This window comes from Nerophis ophidion, linkage group LG04, assembly GCF_033978795.1.
Source record: "Nerophis ophidion isolate RoL-2023_Sa linkage group LG04, RoL_Noph_v1.0, whole genome shotgun sequence".
In the NCBI taxonomy this organism is placed as follows: Eukaryota; Metazoa; Chordata; class Actinopteri; order Syngnathiformes; family Syngnathidae; genus Nerophis; species Nerophis ophidion.
The window spans coordinates 74,963,742-74,991,508 of NC_084614.1; the positions used below are offsets into that span (position 1 = coordinate 74,963,742).

The 27,767-nt window shown below is 40.3% G+C and overlaps 2 protein-coding genes across 2 annotated transcripts in view; both read right to left on the minus strand.

Annotated features, from left to right (window-relative positions):
- Window positions 1-2,863: 2,863 nt before the first annotated feature.
- The window catches only part of LOC133551882 (protein phosphatase 1E-like), a 291,522-nt gene continuing 266,618 nt past the window's right edge, over window positions 2,864-27,767 (minus strand). Inside the window, exon 9 of the transcript XR_009806578.1 lies at window positions 2,864-8,872. The gene's annotated coding sequence lies outside the window, so the exon portion shown is untranslated. The remainder of the gene's footprint in view (window positions 8,873-27,767) is intronic.
- LOC133551881 (protein phosphatase 1E-like) overlaps window positions 2,864-27,767 on the minus strand; it is an 88,667-nt gene continuing 63,763 nt past the window's right edge. The window contains exons 3-8 of the mRNA XM_061899061.1: window positions 25,912-26,033; window positions 15,656-15,855; window positions 15,402-15,590; window positions 15,196-15,339; window positions 15,047-15,140; window positions 2,864-12,869 (exon numbers count right to left, since the gene is read on the minus strand). Coding sequence (XP_061755045.1) covers window positions 12,010-12,869; window positions 15,047-15,140; window positions 15,196-15,339; window positions 15,402-15,590; window positions 15,656-15,855; window positions 25,912-26,033 — 1,609 coding nt within the window. The 3' untranslated portion in view covers window positions 2,864-12,009. The remainder of the gene's footprint in view (window positions 12,870-15,046; window positions 15,141-15,195; window positions 15,340-15,401; window positions 15,591-15,655; window positions 15,856-25,911; window positions 26,034-27,767) is intronic.

Below are 27,767 nucleotides of genomic sequence, written 5' to 3' on the forward strand. Positions count from 1 at the left end.
AACGTGTATTATAGGTCTATAGTTCAAACGTGTATCAGGTCTATATTTCAAACATATCAATCATAGGTCTATAGATCAAATATTGATCATATGTCTATAGATCAAACATTGATCATAGGTCTATAGATCCAACGTGTATTATAGGTCTATAGTTCAAACGTGTATCATAGGTCTATAGATCAAACATCAATCATAGGTCTATAGATCAAACATATTGATCATAGGTCTATAGATCAAACATATCAATCATAGGTCTATAGATCAAACATATTGATCATAGGTCTATAGATCAAAAATGTGTATCTTAGGTCTATAGTTCAAATGTGTATCATAGGTCTATAGTTCAAACATATCAATCATAGGTCTAGAGATCAAACATATTGATCATGGGTCTACAGTTCAAACATGTATCATAGTTCTATAGATCCAACATATTGACCATAGGTCTATAGATCAAACACATGTATCATAGGTGTAGAGCAGGGGTACCTTTTTTCACCAAAGGTCACATAACGAAAAGCCAAAGTATGTGGGAGCCATTTATATTTTTTATTTTGTAAAAATTAAATATGTAATGTTTTCAGCATTTCAGCTTTGTTTTGTGTGAATTATGTTACAGTTACAATTTTTGCAATACATTTTTGGAAAAACTGACCTAAATCAATGAAAATATTGTCCGATTTTGATACTAACAAGTAAATACACTGTCACAAAAAATATATACTACAAGTTAAGTTAAAGGTAAAATACCAATGATTGTCACACACACACAAGGTGTGGTGACATTTGTTTTCTGCATTTGACCCATCTCCTTGTTCACCCCCTGGGAGGTGAGGGGAGTAGTGGGCAGCAGCGGTGGCCGCGCCCGGGAATCAATATGGTGATTTAACCCCCAATTCCAACCCTTGATGCTGAGTGCCAAGCAGGGAGGTAATGGGTCCTATTTTTATAGTCTTTGGTATGACTCAGCCGGGGTCAGGGCGGACACTCTAACCACGAGGCCACTGAGTAGGGTGAAAACATTCCCCGCATATTTACAGTCGACTAGTAAAATGTACAGCTTTGTTTTGGACACCTGTGGTCTAGACCTCTGACCTACATGTGTGCATCTATCACAGTTCTGACATACATCTACAGTTGTGATCAAAATTATTCAACCCCCACACAATTTTGGGGTTTTAGCAAGTTGGACATTTATTCCGTATTTTGTTTATAGTCATATCAAATAAAGATGTGTCAAATAGACAAATGCAACTTAAATTGTAACACTGTATTTTACAAAATACCAAAAATGACATTTTTCTTAATATCTTATTGACAAAATGATCCAACCCCCTAGTTCCATGCATCTTTAGTACTTAGTAGAACACCCTTTGGCAGTAATGACATCCTTCAAAGGTGATACATAAGCGGACACAAGCTTCTTGCAACCATCTACAGGTATTTTAGCCCATTCCTCTTGGGCAAAGGCCTCCAGTTCATTCATATTCTTGGGCTTGCGTGCTGCAACTGCCTTCTTCAAGTCCCACCACAGCTTTTCTAGAGGATTTAGGTCTGGCGACTGTGAAGGCCACTCCAGAGTCTTCCAGCCCTTCTTCTGCAACCACTCTGATGTTGATTTGGAGGTATGCTTGGGATCCTTGTCCTGTTGGAAGGTCCAACGTCTCCCAAGCCTCAGCTTCGTCACTGACTTCATGACATTTGCAGCTAATATATCCTGCTAGGAAATAGAATTCATAGTACCTCAAACGCGCTGGAGATTCCCGGTACCTGAGGCAGAGAAACAGCCCCAGAGCATGATTGACCCCCCACAATGCTAAACAGTAGGCAAGGTGTTCTTCTCTTTGTAAGCTTCATTTTTTCTCCTCCAGACATAACGTTGATTCATAGGCCCAAAGAGTTCCACTTTTGTCTCATCACTCCATAGAACAGTTTCCCAAAACCTTTGGGGTTTGTCCAGATGATTTTTGGCATACTGGATTCTATTTTTGCTTGTGCCTGGTAGTCAGAAGTGGGGTGCGCCTGGGAGTTCTGGCATGGAGGCCTTCATCTCGTAGTGTGCGCCTTATTGTCTGGGACGAAACCTGCGTTCCCCCCTCTGCAATGTCCTGTTGTAGTTCCTCAGCTGTTACCCGGGAGTTTTTCACCACTGTACGCTTCAAATACCGGACAGCATCCTCTTTCTACCACGCCCAGGTATTGTTTCCACTGTGCCTTTAGCTTTAAACTTGCGAATTATGCTCCCAACTGTGTCTCTTGGAATGTGTAATGTCTTTGCTATTTTCTTATATCCATATCCTTTCTTATGAAGAGAAATGACCTCCTCTCTTGACTTCTTTGACCACTCCCTGGACTTCACCATGTTGCAAATACACCATTGACCATCTACAAGAAGCTGAGCGTCACAGTCTTTTTCAATCAGTTTAATTGTTGCTCGTTATGGTTCTAATCACATCTACAGGTGTTTTCAACACCTGATTGAAAAGACCTTATTCAAATTCTGTTCTTAAGAGTTATGATCTTCAAGGGGTTGAATAATTTTGTCAATGAGATATTAAGAGAAATGACACTGTTTGGTATGTTACAAAATATAATGTAAGTCAAGTTACATTTGTCTATTTAATGCATCTTTATTTGATATGACTATAAACAAAATACAGAATAAATGTCCAACTTTCTAAAACACCAAAATTGTGTGGGGGTTGAATCATTTTGATCACAACTGTAGGAATCAGATCTACCAATCAATGCTTTGTTTACATAGGACAGGTTTTCCACAGATGTGTACATTATTGGTGCAGGGATGTAAAGTAAGTGTGTGTGTGTGTCATGTGACAGGAAAGTAAAAAGTGCAGAGTCATGCTGGTTGTTGTAGTCTTTATATACATGATAGTTATTTATTCACCAGTTACAGTACATGTACAGTATTTAATATTTGTACTAGAGGAACACACTTATACGTAGTTAGTTTCAACTTAACTTTCCTTGTCTTCTTCTTGTTGTCATGGAGATTGACACCACCTCCACTTCTTTATGTCCAGCAGACAACTTGTTTTTCTGTTTTGTTTTTTTTCTACATTAGAATGCAGTTATTGCTTACAGACAGAAAAAAAAATAGATATTTTCTGTGTACGTAATGGAGGGCTCTTATACACAACAAAAATGAAATACCGTGCGATAAAATAGTGAATTACGGAAAAAAAGAAGCTGTTATTTTCAACACACGGAACAAAAGTTTTTCATCTCGACTTTAGCTCGTAAACGTTGTGAAATGTGTTTTAATGCACTGAGAAGAGGAGCAATCACAAAAGCTGATATTTCATTTTGTTAACGGCGCTCGTTTTGAACGATGAAGGGTGCACGGGATTGAGCCAAGAGGAACAACTTCGCAGCCAACCTTCTTTGGGATCGCTGCCCGGGAACTTTATTGCTGATAAGGTTGCCGCCGCAAGACGACTTTGGTCGCTTTTAAAAAGAAAGAAAAACTATGCGACAATAACGACCTACTAATTATCCTATTAGTGATGGATCTGATTGGCAGGATGTCCTTTAAGGCGGAGTTTGATGAAAAAAAAGACAGGTGACACTAATAACGTGATTTGTTTTTGTCGTAAATACTTCATGGCTTCTTTATTTTTGTCCCCTGCAAGTGATCATTAGTGGTTGAACATGCAGCAGCGAGAAGAGTTGGTGTGTAACAGTGAAGCAGGAGTTGAGAACAGTCCTCAACAAGCTGACCTCGCAATTGTTCTGACCTCCAAGTCAATGGAGATGAGTGTTAAGGTAAAAACTTCTTACATTTCAGCACTAAATCAAATATATTCATGTGAGTGATCGGAATGAAATGTTAATTATCTTCTGAGGATTAATCACAGTTGACAACATTGTTGTTAACAATTAACAGTTAACTTTTTGTTAAATTAATAAATGTTGTATTTGTAGACTATTACATATGAGTTGGGAAATTGTGTTGTAAATATAAACAGAATACAATGATTTGAAAATCATTTTCAAGCCATATTCAGTTGAATATGCTACAAAGACAACATATTTGATGTTCAAACTCATAAAGAACATTTTTTTTGTGCAAATAATCATTAACTTTAGAATTTGATGCCAGCAACACGTGACAAAGAAGTTGGGAAAGGTGGCAATAAATACTGATAAAGTTGAGGAATGCTCATCAAACACTTATTTGGAACATCCCACAGGTGTGCAGGCTAATTGGGAACAGGTGGGTGCCATGATTGGGTATAAAAACAGCTTTCATAAAAATGCTCAGTCTTTCACAAGAAAGGATGGAGCGAGGTACACAACTATGTAAGCAAATAGTCAAACAGTTTAAGAAGGTTTCTCAAAGTGCAATTGCAAGAAATTTAGGGATTTCAACATCTACAGTCTATAATATCAAAAGTTTCAGAGAATTTGAAGAAATCACTCCATGTAAGCGGCATGGCCGGAAACCAACATTGAATTCCCTCAGACGGCACTGTATCAAAAACCGACATCAATCTCTAAAGGATATCACCACATATCAACACTTCAGAAAACCACTGTCACTAAATAAAGTTTGTCGCTACATCTGTAAGTGCAAGTTAAAGCTCTACTATGCAAAGCTAAAAGCTATTTATCAACAACATCCAGAAACGCCGCCGGCTTCTCTGGGCCCGAGATCACCTAAGATGGACTGATGCAAAGTGGAAAAGTGTTCTGTGGTCTGACGAGTCCACATTTCAAATTATATTTGGAAACTGTGGACGTGGTGTGCTACAGAACAAAGAGGAAAATAACCATCCTGATTGTTATAAATGATAAATGATAAATGGGTTGTACTTGTATAGCGCTTTTCTACCTTCAAGGTACTCAAAGCGCTTTGACACTACTTCCACATTTACCCATTCACACACACATTCACACACTGATGGAGGGAGCTGCCATGCAAGGCGCCAACCAGCAACCATCAGGAGCAAGGGTGAAGTGTCTTGCTCAGGACACAACGGACGTGACGAGGTTGGTTCTAGGTGGGATTTGAACCAGTGACCCTCGGGTTGCGCACGGCCACTCTCCCACTGCGCCACGCCGTCCCGTTATAGGCGCAAAGTTGAAAAGCCAGCATCTGTGATGGTATGGGGGTGTATTAGTGCCCAAGTCATGGGTAACTTACACATCTGGGAAGGCACCATTAATGCTGGATGGTCCATACAGGTTTTGGAACAACATATGTTGTCATCCAAGCAATGCCCCTGCTTATTTCAGCAAGACAATGCCAAGCCGCATTCAGCACGTGTTACAACAGCGTGGCTTCGTAAAAAAAGAGTGCGGGTACTTTCCTGGCCCGCTAGACCTGTCTCCCATCGAAAATGTGTGGCACATTATGAAGCGTAAAATACGACAAGAAGACTGTTGAGCGACAGAAGCTCTACATAAAACAAGAATGGGAAAGAATTCCACTTTCAAAGTTTAAACAATTAGTTTCCTCAGTTCCCAAACGTTTGAGTGTTGTTAAAAGAAAAGGTGATGTAACACAGTGGTGAACATGCCCTTTCCCAACTACTTTGGCACGTGTTGCAGCCATTCTAAGTTAATTATTATTTGCAAAAAAAAAAATAAAGTTTGAACATCAAATATGTTGTCTTTGTAGCATATTCAACTGAATATGGGTTGAAAAGGATTTGCAAATCATTGTATTCTGTTTATATTTACATCTAACACAATTGGAAACGAGGTTAGTACATCAGTCATATAACTGACCACCATGTTAGCTCGGCAGTACGTAGTTGGAAAATAGTATAGATTACTACAAATGTGTTCAAAATTTTGCCATCTGAGACTAGCATGAACACAAAAAGTAGCTCGGATTGCTAGTTTTAGCCAAGGACTAGTCTATTCACACGCTACCAGTGGCGTGTACGTGACAGTGTGATGTCATGTGACCACCACCAGGTTAGCTCTGTCGTACGTAGCATCTCAGGCGTTGTCCTGGTGCAGAATAGTCGGTGAGAAAAGGACTGAATTTGTTCAAGTTTGCCATCTTAGACGAGCAAAGTAGCTTGTTTTGTTTTAACTTAATATTTCTTTCAAACTGCTGTGGTTGTGGCTTGTGCAGCCCTTTGAGACACTCGTGGTTTAGGGCTATGTAAATAAACATTGACTGATTGACTGAGACAGCCTGCTTGTTCTGGACTAAACTAGCGAGCCTTAGTGACGCTAGTCCTTAGACAAAACTAGTCGGCTAGCCTGCTAGTCTTTAGACAAAACTAGTCGGCTAGCCTGCTAGTCTTTAGACAAAACTAGTCGGCTAGCCTGCTAGTCTTTGGACAAAACTAGTCGACTAACCTGCCAGTCTTTGGACAAAACTAGTCGACTAACCGGCTAGTCTTTGGACAAAACTAGTCGGCTAGTCTGCTAGTCTTTGGACAAAACTAGTCGACTAGCCGTCTAGTCTTTGGACAAAACTAGTCGACTAACCTGCCAGTCTTTGGACAAAACTAGTCGACTAACCGGCTAGTCTTTGGACAAAACTAGTCGGCTAGTCTGCTAGTCTTTGGACAAAACTAGTCGGCTAGCCTGCTAGTCTTTGGACAAAACTAGTCGACTAACCTGCCAGTCTTTGGACAAAACTAGTCGACTAACCGGCTAGTCTTTGGACAAAACTAGTCGGCTAGTCTGCTAGTCTTTGGACAAAACTAGTCGACTAGCCGTCTAGTCTTTGGACAAAACTAGTCGACTAACCTGCCAGTCTTTGGACAAAACTAGTCGACTAACCGGCTAGTCTTTGGACAAAACTAGTCGGCTAGTCTGCTAGTCTTTGGACAAAACTAGTCGACTAGCCGTCTAGTCTTTGGACAAAACTAGTCGACTAACCTGCCAGTCTTTGGACAAAACTAGTCGACTAACCGGCTAGTCTTTGGACAAAACTAGTCGGCTAGTCTGCTAGTCTTTGGACAAAACTAGTCGGCTAGCCTGCTAGTCTTTGGACAAAACTAGTCGACTAACCTGCCAGTCTTTGGACAAAACTAGTCGACTAACCGGCTAGTCTTTGGACAAAACTAGTCGGCTAGTCTGCTAGTCTTTGGACAAAACTAGTCGACTAGCCGTCTAGTCTTTGGACAAAACTAGTCGACTAACCTGCCAGTCTTTGGACAAAACTAGTCGACTAACCGGCTAGTCTGTTAGTCTTTGGACAAAACTAGTTAGCTAGCCAGCTAGTCTTTGGAAAAAACTAGTAGTCTAGCCTGCTAGTTTTTAGACAAAACTAGTCGACTAGTCTGCTAGTCTTTGGACAAAAATAGTCGGCTAACCTGCTAGTCTGTAGACAAAACTAGTCCAATAGCCTGCTAGTCTTTGGACAAAACTAGACGGCTGGCCTGCTAGTTTTTAGACAAAAAAATAGTCGTCTAGCCTGCTAGTCTTTAGACAAAACGAGTCGACTAGTCTGCTAGTCTTTGGACAAAACTAGTCGGCTAACCTGCTAGTCTGTAGACAAAAGTAGTCCAATAGCCTGCTAGTCTTTAGACATAACTAGTCGACTAGCCTGCTAGTCTTTAGACAAAACGAGTCGACTAGTCTGCTAGTCTTTGGACAAAACTAGTCGGCTAACCTGCTAGTCTGTAGACAAAACTAGTCCAATAGCCTGCTAGTCTTTAGACATAACTAGTCGACTAGCCTGCTAGTCTTTAGACAGAACTAGGCGACTAGTCTGCTAGTAATGAGACAAAACTAGTCAGCTAGTCAATAGACAAAACTAGTCGGCTAACCTGCTAGTCTTGAACAAAACTGGTCGGCTAGCCTGCTGGTCTTGAGACAAAACTAGTTGGCTAGTCTTGAGACAAAACTAGTCAACTAGCCTGCCCGTTTTTAGACAGAACTAGTCCGCTAGCCTGCTAGTCTTGAGACAAAACTAGTTTAGACAAACTTAGTCAACTAGTCTGCTAGTCTTTGGACAAAACTAGTTGGCTAACCTACTAGTCTGTAGAAAAAACTAGTCGACTAGCCTGCTAGTCTTTAGACATAACTAGATGACTAGTCTTTAGACCAAAAAATTGTCGTCTAGTCTTTAGACAAAACTAGTCTACTAGTCTTTGGACAAAACTAGTCGGCTAACCTGCTAGTCTGTAAACAAAATTAGTCCAATAGCCTGCTAATCTTTAGACAAAACTAGTCGACTAGCTTGCTAGTCTTCAGACATAACTAGTCGGCTAGCCTGCTAGTCTTTAGACATAACTAGATGACTAGTCTTTACACCAAAAAATTGTCGTCTAGTCTTTAGACAAAACTAGTCTACTAGTCTTTGGACACAACTAGTCGGCTAACCTGCTAGTCTGTAAACAAAATTAGTCCAATAGCCTGCTAATCTTTAGACAAAACTAGTCGACTAGCTTGCTAGTCTTTAGACATAACTAGTCGGCTAGCGTGCTAGTCTTTAGACATAACTAGATGACTAGTCTTTAGACCAAAAAATTGTCGTCCAGTCTTTAGACAAAACTAGTCTACTAGTCTTTGGACAAAACTAGTCGGCTAACCTGCTAGTCTGTAAACAAAATTAGTCCAATAGCCTGCTAATCTTTAGACAAAACTAGTCGACTAGCTTGCTGGTCTTTAGACATAACTAGTCGGCTAGCCTGCTAGTCTGTAGACCAAACTAGTCGACAAGTCTTTATGAAAAAAAATTAGTCGTCTAGCCTGCTAGTCTTTAGACAAAACTAGTCGACCAGTCGGCTAGTCTTTGGACAAAACTAGTCGGCTAACCTACTAGTCTTTAGACAGAAATAGTACAATAGCCTGCTAGTCTTTAGACAAAACTAGTCAGCTAGCCTGCTAGTCATGAGACAAAACTAGTCAGCTAGTCAATAGACAGAACTAGTCAGCTAGCCTGCTAGTCATGAGACAAAACTAGACAGCTACTCAATAGACAAAATTAGTCGGCTAACCTGCTAGTCTTTAGACAGAACTGGTCGGCTAGCCTGCTAGTCTTGAGACAAAACTAGTCAGCTAGTCAATAGACAAAATTAGTCGGCTAACGTGCTAGTCTTAAGACGGAACTGGTCGGCTAGCCTGCTAGTCTTGAGACAAAACTAGTCAGCCAGTCAATAGACAAAACTAGTCGGCTAACCGTCTAGTCTTTTGACAAAAATGGTCGGCTAGCCTGCTAGTCTTGAGACAAAGCTAGTCAATAGACAAAACTAGTCGGCTCGCCTGCGAGTCTTTGGACAGAACTGGTTGGCAAGCCTGCTAGTCTTTAGACAGAACTGGTCGGCAAGCCTGCTAGTCTTTAGACAGAACTGGTCTGCAAGCCTGCTAGTCTTTAGACAGAACTGGTCGGCAAGCCTGCTAGTCTTTAGACAGAACTGGTCTGCAAGCCTGCTAGTCTTTAGACAGAACTGGTCGGCTAGCCTGCTGGTCTTGAGACAGAACTAGCAAGCTGTCCAATCAGACACAGAGAAACGTATATGCTAGTTTTAGGACTAAACTGTCTGGTCTTTAGACACAGCTAGCTAGTATTTTGTACAGAACTAGTTAGCTCGCTAGTTGTTGGAGGAACATCAGTCCAAAGAAGGCAGCTGTTTGCAACTTGCAGCACAAATAATTTCAGGAGCCAGCAGAAGAATAAAAATAGAGTGACTTTTGTCCTGCTCCTGAAAGCGTCATCAACACAAATAAATCCCCTGCTTCGCGTAGCATCAGGTAAGTGACGGCTAATCTTTTATAATCCAGCCTCTGAGTGCTTTTTCATGAGTACACACATGGAATGAGAGGCTGACAAAAAACTGGCATTAACAAAGTAAAATCATGGATGGGACAAATCCAAACATCTCGACTCAGCAGTCGTACAAGTTCAACTCTCCTTTTGATGAAAAACCCGAAAAACTTTTTTTAAACTGCAAAACATCATTGCTTCTCACTCATTTTCTGTAACATCAGGATGACCTCACATGCTTTAAATGCTAAGAAATTTCTGATAACGATTTTAGGATTTTTTTTTCTATGTATGCGTTCCAAAAAATCTGCTTTATAGCACTTGGAAACATTAACTGTGTTCATTGAATGTTAGCTCCGCCTCCAAAAGTACACTTTTATTTTTGTTTCATATGGCCTGAAAAGTTTTGGCTTCAAGACTGAAAAAATCTTAGCTTGACTGTTAACATCATGACTGAAAACTGTTAGCTTGAGTGCCAGCGTCATGACTGAAGTGTTAACAGTATGATTGAAAAGTGTTAGCTTGGCTGCTAGCGTAACGGGAAAGTGTTAGCTTGAGGGCTATCGTCATGACTGAAAGGAGTTAGCTTTAGTGCTAGCATCATGACCGAATAGTGTTAGCTTGAGTGCTAACATCATGACTGAAAAATGTTAGCTTGTGTGTTAGCGTCATGACTGAAAAGTGTTAGCTTGAGTGCAAGCATCATGACTGACAGGTGTTAGCTTTAGTGCTAGCATCATGACTGAAAGGTGTTAGCTTTAGGGCTAGCATCATGACTGAAAGGTGTTAGCTTTAGGGCTAGCATCATGACTGAAAGGTGTTAGCTTTAGGGCTAGCATCGTGACTGAAAGGTGTTAGCTTGAGTGCAAGCATGACTGAAAAGTGTTAACTTGAATGCTAGCATCATGACTGAAAGGTGTTAGCTTGAGTGCTAGCATCATGACTGAAAGGTGTTAGCTTGAGTGCTAACATCATGACTGAAAGGTGTTACCTTTAGTGCTAGCATCATGACTGAAAGGTGTTAGCTTGAGTGCTAACATCATGACTGAAAGGTGTTAGCTTTAAGGCTAGCATCATGACTGAAAGGTGTTACCTTTAGTGCTAGCATCATGACTGAAAGGTGTTAGCTTGAGTGCTAACATCATGACTGAAAGGTGTTAGCTTTAGGGCTAGCATCATGACTGAAAGGTGTTACCTTTAGTGCTAGCATCATGACTGAAAGGTGTTAGCTTGAGTGCTAACATCATGACTGAAAGGTGTTAGCTTTAGGGCTAGCATCATGACTGAAAGGTGTTACCTTTGGTGCTAGCATCATGACTGAAAGGTGTTAGCTTGAATGCTAACATCATGACTGAAAGGTGTTAGCTTTAGGGCTAGCATCATGACTGAAAGGTGTTACCTTTAGTGCTAGCATCATGACTGAAAGGTGTTAGCTTGAGTGCTAGCATCATGACTGAAAGGTGTTACCTGTGGTGCTAGCATCATGACTGAAAGGTGTTAGCTTGAGTGCTAGCATCATGACTGAAAAATGTTAGCTTGAGTGCTAGCGTCATGACTGAAAAGTGTTAGCTTGAGTGCTAGCGTCATGACTGAAAGGTGTTAGCTTGAGTGCTAGCATCATGACTGAAAAGTGTTAGCGTCATGACTGAAAAGTGTTAGCTTGAGTGCTAGCGTCATGACTGAAAAGTGTTAGCTTGAGTGCTAGCATCATGACTGAAAAGTGTTAGCTTGAGTGCTAGCATCATGACTGAAAAGTGTTAGCGTCATGACTGAAAAGTGTTAGCTTGAGTGCTAGCGTCATGACTGAAAATTGTTAGCGTCATGACTGAAAAGTGTTAGCTTGAGTGCTAGCGTCATGACTGAAAATTGTTAGCGTCATGACTGAAAAGTGTTAGTTTGAGTGCTAGCGTCATGACTGAAAAGTGTTAGCTTGAGGGCTAGCATCATGACTGAAAGGTGTTAGTTTGAGTGCTAGCATCATGACTGAAAGGTGTTAGTTTGAGTGCTAGCATCATGACTGAAAGGTGTTAGTTTGAGTGCTAGCATCATGACTGAAAGGTGTTAGCTTGAGTGCTAGCATCATGACTGAAAGGTGTTAGCTTGAGTACTAGCGTCATGACTAAAAAGTGTTTAGCTTGACCGCTAGCGTCACTTTGATCCAAGCTTGTTTATGAAGACAAGCGCTCAATGTTCACGTCACGAAAGAAAAGCTCCACACGCAGCTAAACTAGCCAAAGAAAAGACCAGGTGTTGAAGGCAGAGGCGGGTAGGCGGGGTTAGGGGGCGGGGCTTGAAAAGACGCAGGAGGCGCCTCAGACTGCGGGGTCATGGGGCAGCGTAGGCCTCCAGGGGGCGCAGCGCTGCAGGTGGTCAGGTGAAAAGAAAGCCAGGGACTTGGTGAAGCTCTGCGGCCGCCTGAGGTCACGCCTGCCGCCGACGAGCCGGTGGCTCCGCCTGGCGACCCGGCCCAGCAGCGAGGCGGTCTGGTGCCACAGTGGGTCCGTAAAACTGGCGATACCGGACTCCTGGTACGGGAGGTGGAGGCGGCGCCTTAGAGGGCGTTTATCCAGGGGGGCGGCGTGCAGGCTGGAAAAGATGCGGCCCCCCAACGTGGGCCCCAGGAGGCTGAGGCTGGTTCTGTCCGTCAAAGAGTCCTTGCGGTCATCGTAGCCGAGGTCGGCCGGAGCGGAGCACTGCTGCAGGGGCCAGCCGCCACGACTCTTCCCCCCGTTGTCCGCTGTGCTGCCTCCTTCGCCGCCGCCTCGCTCTGCTCTGCCAGCCTCCTCTTCCTCCGGCTCCTCTTCCGGCTCCTCCTCTGGCTCTGCAGTTGGCTCCTCCTCCATCGGACCTTCCGCCACGCCCTCCCCCTCTTCGTCGTCGTCCTCCGTGATGGTGGGTGGCGCGGAGCGGGGGTCCCGCAGAAAAACTACGATGACGGTGATGTTATCGCTGGAGCCGGCGTCGCGGGCCGAGGCCACCAGCTTGTGGGCCACCATGGAGGTGTCGCCCGCGTTCTCCTGAAGGTGGTCGCTGACCACCCGGACCGCCTCGTCGGGACTGACTGTGTCCCAGAAGCCATCGCAGGCCAGAATGAGGTAGTCCTCGGAGCCGTCCAATGGGAAGACGTTGTGGTCGGCGTCGCCGCAGATGTAAGGCTTGTGCTCCGAGTCGCCTGCGACACAAGCCAGAGGTTAGCTTGTTGGTTTGTTGGCGACAGAAGCCAAAGGTTAGCTTGTTGATTTATTGGCGACAGAAGTTGATTTATTGGCGACAGAAGCCAAAGGTTAGCTTGTTGATTTATTGGCGACAGAAGTTTGTTTGTTGGCGACAGAAGCTAAAGATTAGCTAATTAGTTTGCTAACAACAGAACTGGAGGTTAACTTGCTAGCGACAGAAGACAAAGGTTAGCTTGTTGGTTTGTTGGCGACAGAAGTTTGTTGGCGACAGAAGCCAAAGGTTAGCTAATTAGTTTGCTAACAACAGAACTGGAGGTTAACTTGCTAGTGACAGAAGCCAGAGGTTAACTTGTTGGTTTGTTGGCAACAATAGCCAGAAGTTAACTTGTTAGCGACAGAAGCCAGAGGTTAACTTGTTGGATTGTTGGTGACAATGGCCAGAAGTTAACTTGTTAGCGACAGAGGCTAGCTTGTTAGCGACTAACTTGGTTTGCTAACAACAGAACTAGATGTTAACTTACTAGCAACAGAAGCCCAAGGTTAACTTGTTGGATTGTTGGTGACAATGACCACAGGTTAATTTTTTGGTTTGATGGCGACATAAGTTAGTTTGTTGGCACAGATGTCAAAGGTTAGCTTATTGGTTTGGTAACAGAAGAACTTGTTAGCGACAGAAGCCAGATGTGAGCTTGTTGGTGACAGAAGTTAGCGCGTTAGCACAGAAGTCAAAGGATATGTTGTTGGTTTGCTAAAAACAGAACTAGAGGTTAGCTTGTTAGCGACAGAAGCCGGAGGTTAACTTGTTGGATTGTTAGTGACAATAGCCAAAAGTTAACTTGTTAGCGACAGAGGCCAGAGGCTAGATTGTTGGCAACGAAGGCAAATTTTATGTTGTTGGTTTGTTAACAACAGAACTATAAGTTAACTTGCTAGCAACAGAAGGCCAAGGTTAACTTGTTGGATTGTTGGTGACAATGACCAGAGGTAAAATTTTTGGTTTGTTGGCGACATAAGTTAGTTTGGCACAGATGTCAAAGGTTACCTTATTGGTTTGATAACAACAGAACTTGTTGATAATAGCGAGAAGTTAACTTGTTAGCGACAAAAGCCAGATGTGAGCTTGTTGGTTTGTTGGTGACAGAAGTTAGCGCGTTAGCACAGAAGCCAAAGGTTATGTTGTTGGTTTGCTAACAACAGAAATAGAGGTTAACTTGCTAGCGACAGAAGCCAGAGGTTAACTTGTTGGTGACAATATCCAGAAGTTAACTTGTTAGCGACAATAGTCAGAAGTTAACTTGTTAGCGACGGAGGCCGGAGGTTAACTTGTTGGTGACAATAGTCAGAAGTTAACATATTAGCGACAGAGGCCAGAAGTTAACTTGTTAGCGACAGAAGCCAGAGGTTAATTTGCTCGCGACAGAAGCCAGAGGTTAACTTGTTGGTGACAATAGCCAGAAGTTAACTTGTTAGCGACAAAGGCCAGAAGTTAACTTGTTAGTGACAGAAGCCAGAGGTTAACTTGTTAGCGACAATAGTCAGAAGTTAACTTGTTAGCGACGGAGGCCGGAGGTTAACTTGTTGGTGACAATAGCCAGAAGTTAACTTGTTAGCGACAGAGGCCAGAGGTTAACATGTTAGCGACAAAGGCCAGAAGTTAACTTGTTAGCGACAGAAGCCAGAGGTTAATTTGCTCGCGACAGAAGCTAGAGGTTAACTTGTTGGTGACAAAAGCCAGAAGTTAACATGTTAGCGACAGAGGCCAGAAGTTAACTTGTTAGCGACAGAAGCCAGAGGTTAACTTGTTGGTGACAATAGCCAGAAGTTAACATGTTAGCGACAGAGGCCAGAGGTTAACTTGTTGGTGACAATAGACAGAAGTTAACTTGTTAGTGACAGAAGCCAGAAGTTAACTTGTTGGTGACAATAGCCAGAAGTTAACATGTTAGCGACAGAGGCCAGAGGTTAACTTGTTGGTGACAATAGACAGAAGTTAACTTGTTAGCGACAGATGCCAGAAGTTAATTTGTTGGTGACAGAGGCCAGAGGTTAACTTGTTGGCGACAGCAGTTAGCTAGTTATGACAGAAGCCAAAGATTAGCTAGTTAGTTTGCCAACGACAGAAGTATAGGTTAGTTTGTTAGCGGCAGAAGCCATTTTAAGGAGGCTAACTTACCGATGGCTCTGGATACGGACAGACTGCCGTTGACTCTCCAGGTTCCAAACCAGATGACGCAGCCGCCCAGAGCTTCGATCCTCTGCTTCTCGTCCTAGCAGAAGTGGGAGGTGAGGGGACAGGAAACAGAAAAGGTGTGTGGCTCTCACCTCTCGGTCGGGTTTGTGCGCCTTCATCAGCTCCACCACCTGGCCGCGCCGCACCAGGATGACCTGGGAGTCCCCCAGCCAGGCCACGTGCAGCGTGCGGCCCCGCAGGAAGGTGACCACGCCCGTGGTGCCGCAGCGTAAGTTCTGTGGAGGAGACCGGGTCAGCGACACCAGGACCAAGACCAGGAGGAAAGCAGGACTCTAACCTCACGTGACGCCTTCTTGACAAAGTGCTGGTCCGTGATCTTGAAGGCGCGGCGCAAGGCCTCCCCCGGGTCCTGGGCCAAGGACTCCTGGCGCGCCAGGTTGACGTGGAGGTGGTTGGCGGCGTAAATGGCGGCGTCCACGCCACCGTGCCCGTCGAACACGGCGAAGAAGGCCTGCTCTTCCTGATCCTGCGGGACAAAGGGCCGGAAGGTTCCCAACTCCTGTTTCACCGGTGACGACTGACAGCTGCTACCTGAACGTTGAAGAGCGTGTTGAAGTCGGGGATGATGAGGTGTCGGTCCTCCATCTTGCGCCTCATGTTCTTGATGGCGTGGATGGACGTCTCGTAGTACGGCTGCGGGCGGCGGCGATACGGAATCTCTTTGCTCCACAGACTGCAGGTATCGAACAGTCGCTTGAAGATCAGACGGGCCAACTTGACCGCCTCCAGTTCTAACACACATCAATAAAGCATTAACCAGTCAATAAAGCATTAACCAATCAATAAAACATTTACCAATCAATAAAACGTTAACTAATCAAACCATGGAAGAAATCATCAATATAACCTCATTCTGTCAATAAACCTTTGTCACGTCTTCAAGAATCTGCTCTTTCTTACTTACAATGTTAGTTTGCTAATGTGTTTTAGAATCATGAAATATTAGTTAGCTAGTGTGTTATAGAATCATGTAATGTTAGTTTGAATGTTTGTTAGTTAGAATCAGAGAATGTTAGTTAAAATGTTTGTTTGTTAGAAAGTTAGTGTGTTTTAGCATCATTGAATGTTAGTTAGAATGTTTGTTAGAATCTTAGAATGTTAGGTAAAATTTTTGTTATGTTAGTTAGAATGTTGGTTAGCATGTTAGCTAGTGTGTTTTAGAATCATGGAATGTTAGATAGAATGTTTGTTAGTTAGAATCTTAGAATGTTAGTTAAAATTTTTGTTATGTTTGTTAGAATATTAGCTAGTGTGTTTTAGAATCATGGAATGTTAGAATGTTTGTTAGTTAGAATCTTAGAATGTTAGATACAATTTTTGTTATGTTTGTTAGAAACTTAGAATTTTAGCTAGTGTGTTTTAGAATCATGGAATGTTAGATAGAATGTTTGTTAGTTAGAATCTTAGATTGTTAGTTAAAATGTTTGTTATGTTTGTTAGAATGTTAGTTCGAATGTTTGTTAGAATCTTAGAATGTTAGCTAGTGTGTTTTAGAATCATGGAAGGTTAGTTAGAATCCTAGTTAAAAATGTTATGTTCGTTAGAATGTTAGTTAGAATTTTAGCTAGTGTGTTTTAGAATCATGGATGGTTAGAATGTTTGTTAGTTAGAATCTTAGAATGTTAGTTCAAATGTTCATGTTTGTTAGAATCTTAGTTAGAATGTTAGCTAGTGTGTTTTAGAATTATGGAATGTTAGTTATATTCCTAGTTAAAAATGTTATGTTTGCTAGAATGTAAGTTAGAATTTTAGCTGGTGTGTTTTAGAATCATGGAAGGTTAGTTAGAATGTTTGTTAGAATCTTAGTTAGAATGTTAGCTAATGTGTTTTAGAATCATGGAATATTAGTTAGCTAGTGGATTACAGAGTCATGTATTGTTAGTTCGAATGTTTGTTAGTTCGAATCTGAGAATGTTAGTTTAAATGTTTATGTTTGTTAGAAAGTTAGTGTTTTAGCATCATTGAATGTTAGTTAGAATGTTTGTTAATTAGAATCTTAGAATGTTAGTTAAAATTTTTGTTATGTTTGTTAGAATGTTTGTTAGTTAGTTAGTTAGTTAGAATGTTTGTTAGAGTCTTTGTTAGAATGTTAGCTAGTGTGTTTTAGAATCATGGAATGTTAGAATGTTTGTTAGAATCTTAGTTAGAATGTTACCTAATGTGTTTTAGAATCATGGACTATTAGTTAGCTAGTGTGTTATAGAATCATGGAATGTTAGTTCGAATGTTTGTTAGTTAGAATCTGAGAATGTTAGTTAAAATGTTTATGTTTGTTAGAAAGTTAGAGTGTTTTAGCATCATTGAATGTTAGTTAGAATGTTTGTTAGTTAAAAATGTTATGTTTGCTAGAATGTTTGTTAGTTAGGTAGTTAGAATGTTTGTTAGAATCTTAGAATGTTAGCTAGTGTTTTTTAGAATCATGGAATGTTAGTTAGAATGTTTGTTAGTTAGAATCTTAGAATGTTTGTTAAAATTTTTGTTATGTTTGTTAGAATATTAGCTAGTGTGTTTTAGAATCATGGAATGTTAGTTAGAATGTTTGTTAGTTAGAATGTTAGATAACATTTTTGTCATTTTTGTTAGAATCTTAGTTAGAATGTTAGCTTGTGTGTTTTAGAATCATGGAATGTTAGATAGAATGTTTGTTAGAATCTTCGATTTTTAGTTAAAATTTGTGTTATGTTTGTTAGAATGTTAGTTAGTTAGAATGTTAGTTAGAATCTTACAATGTTAGCTAGTGTGTTTTAGAATCATGGAATGTTAGTTAGAATGTTTGTTTGTTAGAATGTTTGCTAGAATGTCAGTTAGAATGTTTGCTAGAATCTTAGAATGTTAGCTAGTGTGTTTTAGAATCATGGCATGATTGTTAGTTAGAATGTTAGTTAAAATGTTTATGTTTGTTAGAATGTTAGTTAGTTTGAATGTTTGTTAGAATCTTAGTTAGAATGTTAGCTAGTGTGTTTTAGAATTATGGAATGTTAGAATCCTAGTTAAAAAATGTTATGTTTGTTAGAATGTTAGAATTTTCGCTAGTGTGTTTTAGAATCATGGAATGTTAGTTAGAATCTTAGAATGTTAGTTACAATTTTTGTTATGTTTGTTTGAATGTTATTTAGTTAGAAAGTTTGTTAGAATCTTAGAATGTTAGCTAGTGTGTTTTAGAATCATGGAATGTTAGTTAGAATCTTATAATGTTAGTTAAAATGTTTATGTTAGTTAGTTAGAATGTTTGTTAGATTTTTAGAATGTTACTATGAATGTTAGTTAGTTTCAATGTTTTTTGAAACTTTATGAATGATAGCTAAAATCTAGGAATGTTATTTAAAATCTGAGAATGTTAGTTAGCATTTTAGTTAGAATGTTAGTTGGAATGTTTGTTAGAATGTTAGAATTTTAGAATGTTAGTATTTTAGAATGTTAAGTAAATGTTAGTTACAATGTTTTTTAGAAACTTAGAATGTTCGTTGGAATGTTTGTTATGATTTTAGAATGTTAGTTAGAATTTTAGAATGTTAGATTTTTTTTTAGAAACTTAGAATGTTAGTTAAAATGATAGAATGTTAGTTAAATGTTAGTAAGAATATTAGTCAGTCAGTTAGTTAGTTGATTAGAAGGAATGTTTTTTTTTAGAAACTTAGAATGTTAGTTAAATCTTAGAATATTAGTTAAAATTTTAGTTAGAATGTTAGTTGGATAGAATGTTTGTTAGTTAGAATGTTTGTTAGAATGCTAGTTAGAAAATTAGTTAGTTAAAATGTTAGATAGAATCTTTGTTAGAATCATAGAATGTTAGTTAGCTCGTGTGTTTTAGAATCATGGAACGTTAGTTAGAATGTTTGTTAGTTAGAATCTTAGAATGTTAGTAAACATTTTAGTTAGCATGTTAGAATGTTTGTTACAGTGTTAGTTTTTTAGAATATTATTTCGATGGAATGTTTGTTAGAATGTTAGTTAGTTAGTTAGTTAGAATGTTTGGTAGTTAGAATGTTACCGTCATCGATACAAACTTGCGTTTTTACAAGTAAAAACATTTTTAATAGAGAAATTGAATAATATCAGCCAGGGTTCAAGTGGCCCTTTTAGGGTTTCAGGGGGTATGGGCTCCTGAAGTTGAAGAGATTTGAAGGCATTTCCTACATAGAATCGATGTAAAAATACAAGAAAACGTACTAAAGGTTTTTTATTAGACTATGTTTACACAGCAGGCCAAAGTGGCCCAAATCACATTTTTTCTAGATCAGATTTTTTTCCAGCTGCAAGTTAAATGTGATCTTTATCAGACTCCAGTCTTAACACGCACAGGCCCCAGTGTGGCCTAAACGTCACTTGCATGCGCACTTCGATGAAGTGAAAACAAAGGAAGTTTACCGTATTCCATAAATGATCAAGGAAGTTGCTACTACTACAAAATAAAATAAAAGTTGCAAGACCTTAAAAATTAGTGTTTTTTTTAACGTGAAAATAGATGAAAGTTATACAATGTATGAATGGATGTGTATATATATAGTGTAATATATTTGGGAGGGTTCTAATCTTTTCATGGCTGTTAGTAGAGGAGACACTTAACTATGTTAGCTTTATTTTGCAACTCACATGTAAGCAAATACACCACAGTGTCAATTCCAGTCCTTCAACAATCTATTTTTTGGTAATCCCAACATATATTCATTTATTACTGTTATTGACAAGTGTTGCACCTAAAATGTGTTGGTCTTAAACAGACTTTGCTCACTGAAACCGGATGTTGTGATAAAATAACCATTTCCGCTGGCGACGGCGTCTTTACGGCGCACACGAATGACGTAAATCGCCCAGAGTTGATGAAAGAAGTCACATTCAGGTCGCATTGCGTTTAGACTGAAGTCACATTTGAAAAGATCCGATTCCAATCGGATTTGGACTACCTCCTGAAGTGGCCTGAATCTCATGCCAAAAGATCAGATTTGAAGCACTTTGGAGCGTTTAGACTGGTAAAAAAAAAATCCAATGTGTGTCACTAGAGGACGAAAAAAAACAGATTTGGTGTGCGACAGGTCCTGAGATGCTCTAAACTGAAAAGCGCACCTCTTTTTCATGACTGGACCACGGCATCAATAGTTTGTTTTTGTTGAGAAAATGTCTTCACTAAAGTGATATTAACCATTCCAAAAATTTACAACATCCATAGTTGATTTCATTAGTTCACGGTTTAGTCTGGTTTTAGAAACTCTCTTCACTACGTCACAATAAATGTATTCTTGAATACATTTGGTGTGATTGTGAAAACTCTTAATAATTTTGCTGAACTAGTGAGTCACTTAGTAAAGTCAGTGATGTAAGATAGTGTTCATGGTAACTGCCACAGGTTTGTTCAAAATACAACATGACCCTTTTTACGACATCAATTCATGATTATTCTGTAATGGCTGTTCTCAACACGCGGGTTAGACATTTGACTGCACGTTGAGTTCATAGGCCGTACTCTTCCTTGCTGCCTCAAGACAAGTTGGAAGAGAGTGACTTGTTGGTGTCACCAAACACGAGGAGACTGCCTTACGGGGCTGGTGGGTTCTCCTACCCAGAGCATTTTGACAGCATGTCACCGTTTCCCTGGCATGGGGAAGGTCTACACTCAAACTGGTGGAGGGAGGGAAGCATCTCAGATCTCCATTCTAAACTAGCCGAGGAGTAGTCTAGTCCAGGGGTTGGCAAAGCGCTTTGACACTATCTCCACATTAACCCATTCACACACGCACTGATGGCGGGAGCTGCCATGCAAGGCCCTAACCACAACCCATCAGGAGCAAGGGTGAAGTGTCTTGCTCAAGAGCACGACGGATGTGACGAAGTTGGTAGAAGGTGGGGATTGAACCAGAAACCCTCAGGTTGCTGGCATGGCCACTCTCCCAACTGCGCCACGTCGTCCCCTTGATTTTTTTTTTACAATCTTTGCAAACGCTGTAACGTTTGCTGTGGTCTGGAACAACATAGCGGACAAACAACAATCAGAAATGCAGCCAATATTACATACAAATAATATGTCATGAGGCATGCACATTTACATTAAATACATAAGTAAATGAAATTCACTGAGCTCAAACGAGTCATAATGATGAATGTACATACAGCTAGCCTGAATAGCATGTTAGCATCAGTTAGCTTGCAGTGACCAAATATGCCTGATTAGCACTCCAACAAGTCACTAACATAAACAAAGCTCATCTTTGTGCATTCCTGCACAGCATAAAATGTTTGGTAAACAAAATTAGACAAAGGAATGTCATAAAAAACGTCTTTCTGTGGCAGCGTTGGAGAAAGTTGTACATGTAAAAAAAACTGTCGTCGCAGTCCACACAACTCCTTTGAGTTCAGTGACCGCTGAAATTAGTAGGACAAAACGGCTCTGGCCAAACACTCATCAGTGAAGCATGTTTGAAATAAATCGTTGAATTTTTAACTAGGAAGGTTTGTGTCGTGTTTTTCCTCCTCCAGAAACCATATTAAAACTAAAAATATAATTTTCATACATTTTTTAAAAACTAAGGTGGCTTCAGAGCCACGGGTTGCCGACGCCCAGTTTTATGAAGAACTCTATTGTGACAAACCTAATGAAGTCTTTGTTGATGACTTCACTTCCGATGTAATTCATTCTATCTTAAAAAAATGTGGAAATAGTGTCAACGCTCTTTGAGTACCTCCAAGGTAGAAAAGTGCCACACAAGTAAATTTATTTACCATTGTTTGTTGTTCATGATTAAAACATTTTTTCCACTCTGCTTGATCTAAAACTGAAAGTGTTACAGACTACCACAATTTATTGTCTTAATTTATTCCAGTGTTTCTTAACGCAAGAGAGTTGCCATTTGAAATGGTTATGTGGGATCTGAGCAGAGGATGTCGTCGTGGCGTGTGCAGCCCTTTGAGACACTCGTGATTTACGGCTATATAAGTAAACATTGATTGATTGATTGATATAGTTGTGTGTCAAGTCTGGTGTTTGTTTTTTTCCCTACATAACTAAACAGAATGAAGATCCTCCCAAGTCTGCTGGTTGCCAGTCTTGTCATGCTGGCTGCAGTCAGAGGTTGAAAAACAAACAATTGACGGATGGCATCATTACAAGTTGGCTAGCACGAAGACGTCTCAGACAGATGTTTATAGAACCCCCCTAGTGGCCTAGTTTCAGCATAAGCATCATCACGGCGGGAGAAGTAGGACAAAGCCCTGGTTGCTGTGTGTGTGTGTGTGTGTGTGTGTGTGTTCTGGCAATGCTTACTTAATGGGGACATTGCTCTGTTTACACAGTCACCTGTAGGGGACCTCTGGCGGTATGGGGACAAAAAACAGGTCCCCTAAAGCAGGCCAGGGCAAATATTTTGACTCGGTGGGCCACATTTAGAGAAAAAAATGTGTCTGGGGGCTGGTATATCTATTTTTTTAACACTCATACAAAACCTCACAATGTCTGATTGAATGCTAAAAACGTTATGATAGACCGCCTTAAAAAACAATGGAATTTTAAATTTTTCTATGAAAGATAAAACGCTGAATATTGACAAAATATGAACCTCACACCCCCTTTCGATCGACACATTTTACAATCAAGTGAAATGCAACAAAAAGTGAAATATGAACGCGTACAAAATAAACCCACCTACAATCTGATATATCTGATACATCACTAAGCTTTAGAACTTTGTTGTGAAAATCTCCTTCCGCGTCTGTGTAAACGCTCCCCGCCCACACTGCTTGGTGCCTCGTCTGAGCTGCTGTGACTTACATTACTATAGTAACTAATTAGACGACCATAGTAACTGGTATATCATCCATAAGCGCATATTCCAACCATTGAAATACTTTGTATGGTTCAAGGCTTACTCACTGCACATCATAATGGCAGCTACACTTTCCATCTTAAAGATCTAATAAAATTATTTGGGAATGTCCGGCGGGACAGATTGAAAAAGCTCAACGGGCCGAATTTGGCCCCCCGACCTTAATTTGCCTGGATTTGCCCTAAAAGGAAAACTTTTTAGATGATAGTCAGATCCATTCTGAAGATGCCTAAGTGATGTTTAAGCGTTGGCCCATAAAACATGTTTACTGAAAAGTAGGGGTGTAACAGTACATGTATTTGTATTGAACCGTTTCGGTACGGGGGTTTCGGTTCGGTGCGGAGGTGTACCGAACGAGTTTCCACACAGACATATTAAGTAGAGCAGGGGTCGGGAACCTTTTTGGCTGAGAGAGACATGAAAGCCAAATATTTTAAAATGTATTTCCGTGAGAGCCATACAATATTTTTTAACATTGAATACACCTAAATGCGTGCATTTTTAAGTAAGACCATTTTTATAGTATAAGTCTCTTATTCTTTTTAATAACATTGTTATTAAGGTTTCTCATTGTCACCATTGTCAACGTCCCACTGGAGTGAGTTTTTTCTTGCCCTTATGTGGGCCCTACCGAGGATGTTGTTGTGGTTTGTGCAGCTCTTTGAGGCACTTGTGATTTAGGGCTATATAAATAAACATTAATTGACTGATTGATTGATAAAGTTAACCAATAATAAATATAATCATTCTTACCAATAATGCGACATTTTGAACAGGTGCGATAGAAAACGGATGGATGGATTAAAATGCATGAGAATGTTTTATAATTTGAACGTTATTTTTAACAGTGTGATTACCAGCGGAATTATTCATTACTTATTGTGTTAAACAACGTCAGCTAAGATTTATCTGAGAGCCAGATGCAGTCATCAAAAGAGCCACATCTGGCTCTTGAGCCATAGGTTCCCCACCCCTGAAGTAGAGTAAACAATACTCAAAATGCCGAAGCATTTAAGAAACGCTGCTAGCATGCTAGCAAAAGAGGACATGTTCGGTGCTAACAGCGATCGGGTTACGATAGACTGACCATACCTTCTCTTTTCACCAGACATGTCCTCCTTTGCCGGGCTGTCAGGGCGGAGTTTCTTAAATGCCTCAAATGTTCAGCCTTTTGAGTTAGGGTTGCATGTATTTTCAATGTACGTTCAGGGTTAAGAAGCAGTTAAAAAAAAAAAATTTGTGTGCGCAGCAGCAGCATTCGTGAAGGAGGGGCAGAGAGCGAGAGAGTTATGATAAATGCGCCTGCGTCGCCAGGCTTTGCTTTTTACCCATAGATTTATCAGATTTATTTTTTTATTATCTATAGCAGGGGTGTCAAAAGTGTGCCCCGGAGGCCATTTGCGGCTTAAGCTAATGTTTTAAAGGCCCTCGGCACATTCTAAAAATACTATTAAAATAAACAAAAACATCAAAAGTGAAATAAAAAAGCTTGAAGGTTAAATGTAATTTAGAAAAAGTTGCAATGTTGACTAATAAAACAAAGCAGTTTTTTTTTCTTTCAAAATGTCATTGCTCAAAACATAATATTGAATCAAAATCTATGTTATTATGAATTATTGACCTATCCAAGGTTCCCATTACTTCACATCAAATATTCCACTAAGAAAAATATACTGGTGGAAGATTATGCAAATTTGGTAAATCCATCCATCCATCCATTTTCTACCGCTTATTCCCTTTTTGGGGTCGCGGGGAGGGCGCTGGCGCCTATCTCAGCTACAATCGGGCGGAAGGCGGGGTACACCCTGGACAAGTCGCCACCTCATCGCAGGGCCAACTCAAATTGACAGACAACATTCACACTCACATTCACACACTAGGGGCAATTTAGTGTTGCCAATCAACCTATCCCCAGGTGCATGTCTTTGGAAGTGGGAGGAAGCCGGAGTACCTGGAGGGAACCCACGCATTCACGGGGAGAACATGCAAACTCCACACAGAAAGATCCCGAGCCTGGATTTGAACCCAGGACTGCAGGAACTTCGTATTGTGAGGCAGACGCACTAACCCCTCTGCCACCATGAAGCCCAAATTTGGTAAATAAATAACCCAAAAAATTATATCAATCAATCATCCATCCATCCATTTCCTACCGCTTATTCCCTTTTGGGGTCGCTGGCGCCTATCTCAGCTACAATCGGGCGGAAGGCGGGGTACACCCTGGACAAGTCGCCACCTCATCGCAGGGCCAACACAGATAGACAGACAACATTCACACTCACATTCACACACTAGGGCCAATTTAGTGTTGCCAATCAACCTATCCCCAGGTGCATCAATCAATGTTTATTTATATAGCCCTAAATCTTAAGTGTCTCAAAGGGCTGCACAAACCACTACGACATCCTCGGAAGAACCCACATAAGGGCAAGGAAAACTCACACCCAGTGGGACATCGGTGACAATGATGACTATGAGAACCTTGGAGAGGGTCTAACAAGATACTGTCAAAGTTCAATCTGTATTTTGTTGTTTTCTTACTGTACCAAAAATGAACCGAACCGTGGCCTCTAAACCGAGGTACGTACCGAACCAAAATTTACATTGCTACTGAAAAGTAAACATGTTTACCGTCTAAATAGATCTTTTTTTTTATTTATTTATTATTTTTTAATGGTCCTCAATAGTCACGTACACATTTGTGTGAATTGTGCAAAATTATTTAAATGTGGTCCCCATGAACCATATTAACTCTTTTTCCCCAGGGTCCCCAGCAAGAATGATCAGCAAATCACTCTATCAATCCAGAGATTTAAAGACGTGTATGAGCTAACTGGGCAGTGGCCATTTTACCTCATTTTTTTTTTTATGCCTCCACAACCTGTAGAAAGGGTGGTCCCCACAAGTCATGATCCAAAACCATTCCAAATAATAACCAGTATGTGTGTGTGTAGTGTGGTGGTGGTGCCTCACGTGGTAAGGGGCCGACGCCGTCTTCTCCACTCTTGACGAGGTGGTGGATGGTGAGGTCGCTCTGCAGGATGCTGTCGGACGTCGCTCTGGCCAGAGCCGCCGCCAAGGAGCACGGGCAGTTACTGCGTTTTGAGTTGGGGGAGGAGAGAGGACAGTTAGCACCTTCTGGACCTACAAGCAGTCGGTCAACGTGCGGCTAGGAGGCTGACAACAAGGTGCCATGAGTCCCAGGTAGAGGTCCGCCAATCCCATTTGTTTAAGGGCCAATAGCGATACCGATTATTAACCGATAACAAATTTGCAGTCAAGGATATTTAAACATGAATAGTAGGGCTGTGAATCTTTGGGTGTCCCACGATTCGAATTTAATATTGATTCTTGGGGGTCACGATTCGATAATATATCGATTTTTTCGATTTGATCCGATTCTCGATTCAAAAACGATATTTTTCCGATTCAAAACGATTCTGTGTTCATTCAATACATAGGATTTCAGCAGGATCTACCCCAGTCTGCTGACATGCTAGCAGAGTAGTAGATTTAAAAAAAAAAAAAAGCTTTTATAATTGTACGGTACAATGTTTTATCAACTGATTGCAATAATGTAAATTTGTTTTAACTATTAAACGAACCAAAAAGATGACTTATTTTATCTTTGTGAAAACATTGGACACAGTGTGTTGTCAAGTTTATGAGATGCGATGCAAGTGTAAGCCACTGTTTGATTGATACTTTTATTAGTAGATTGCACAGTACAGTACATATTCCGTACAATTGACCACTAAGTGGTAACACCCGAATAAGTTTTTCAACTTGTTTAAGTCGGGGTCCACGTTAATCAATTCATGGTACAAATATATACTATCAACATAATACAGTCATCACACAAGTTAATCATCATAGGATGTACATGACACTATTGTTCTTTTTTTTAATTTTTATAAATGTCTAATGATAATGTCAGTGAGGGATTTTTAATCACTGCTATGCTGAAATTATAACTAATATTGATACTGTTGTTGATAATATTCATTTTTGTTTCATTACTTTTGGTTTGTTCTGTGTCTCATTTGTGTCTCCTCTCAATTGCTCTGTTTATTGCAGTTCTGAGTGTTGCTGGGTCAGGTTTGGTTTTGGAATCGGATTGCATTGTTATGGTATTGCTGTGTAGTGGTTTGTTGGATTGATAAAAAAAAAAAAAAAAAAATTAAAATAATTTTAAAAAAATAATCGATTTTAAAAAAATGAGAATCGATTCTGAATCGCACAACGTAAACGATTTGATTCATATTCGAATCGATTTTTTCCCACACCCCTAATGAATAGTTTACGTCAGTAAAAATCTGGACAAGACTTGAAGTTGTTTTTTCAACATGATGTTTTGGTAAACGTAGTACCAGTAGCGACATGTTTTATGCAGCGCTAATGTTGTTCATTTTGCATCAAGAAACGTCCAGAATTTCACAAACATTTATTATGTATGTACAGGAGGAGCATGGACGTTTGCGTTTCGAAGTATAGAAAATCTCCTGGAGAAATTGGTAAAGAAATGTTATTTCTCCACATCAAAATAACTCGTCATCGACCCCATTTTTTTTTGCAGTTTATGGCTTTAATACATTTTGTGTTTTCCCCCGTGAGGAACCCTGAAAAAATGCCAACATTTCAATAAAAACAGTACTAAGCTCCTTCCCGTAGATTAGTATGGTTGAGACTAGAGATGTCCGATAATGGATTTTTTGCCGATATTCCGATATTGTCCAACTCCTAATTACCGATACAGATATATACAGCCGTGGAATTAACAAATTATTATGCCTAATGTTGTTGTGATGCCCAGCTGGATGCATTAAACA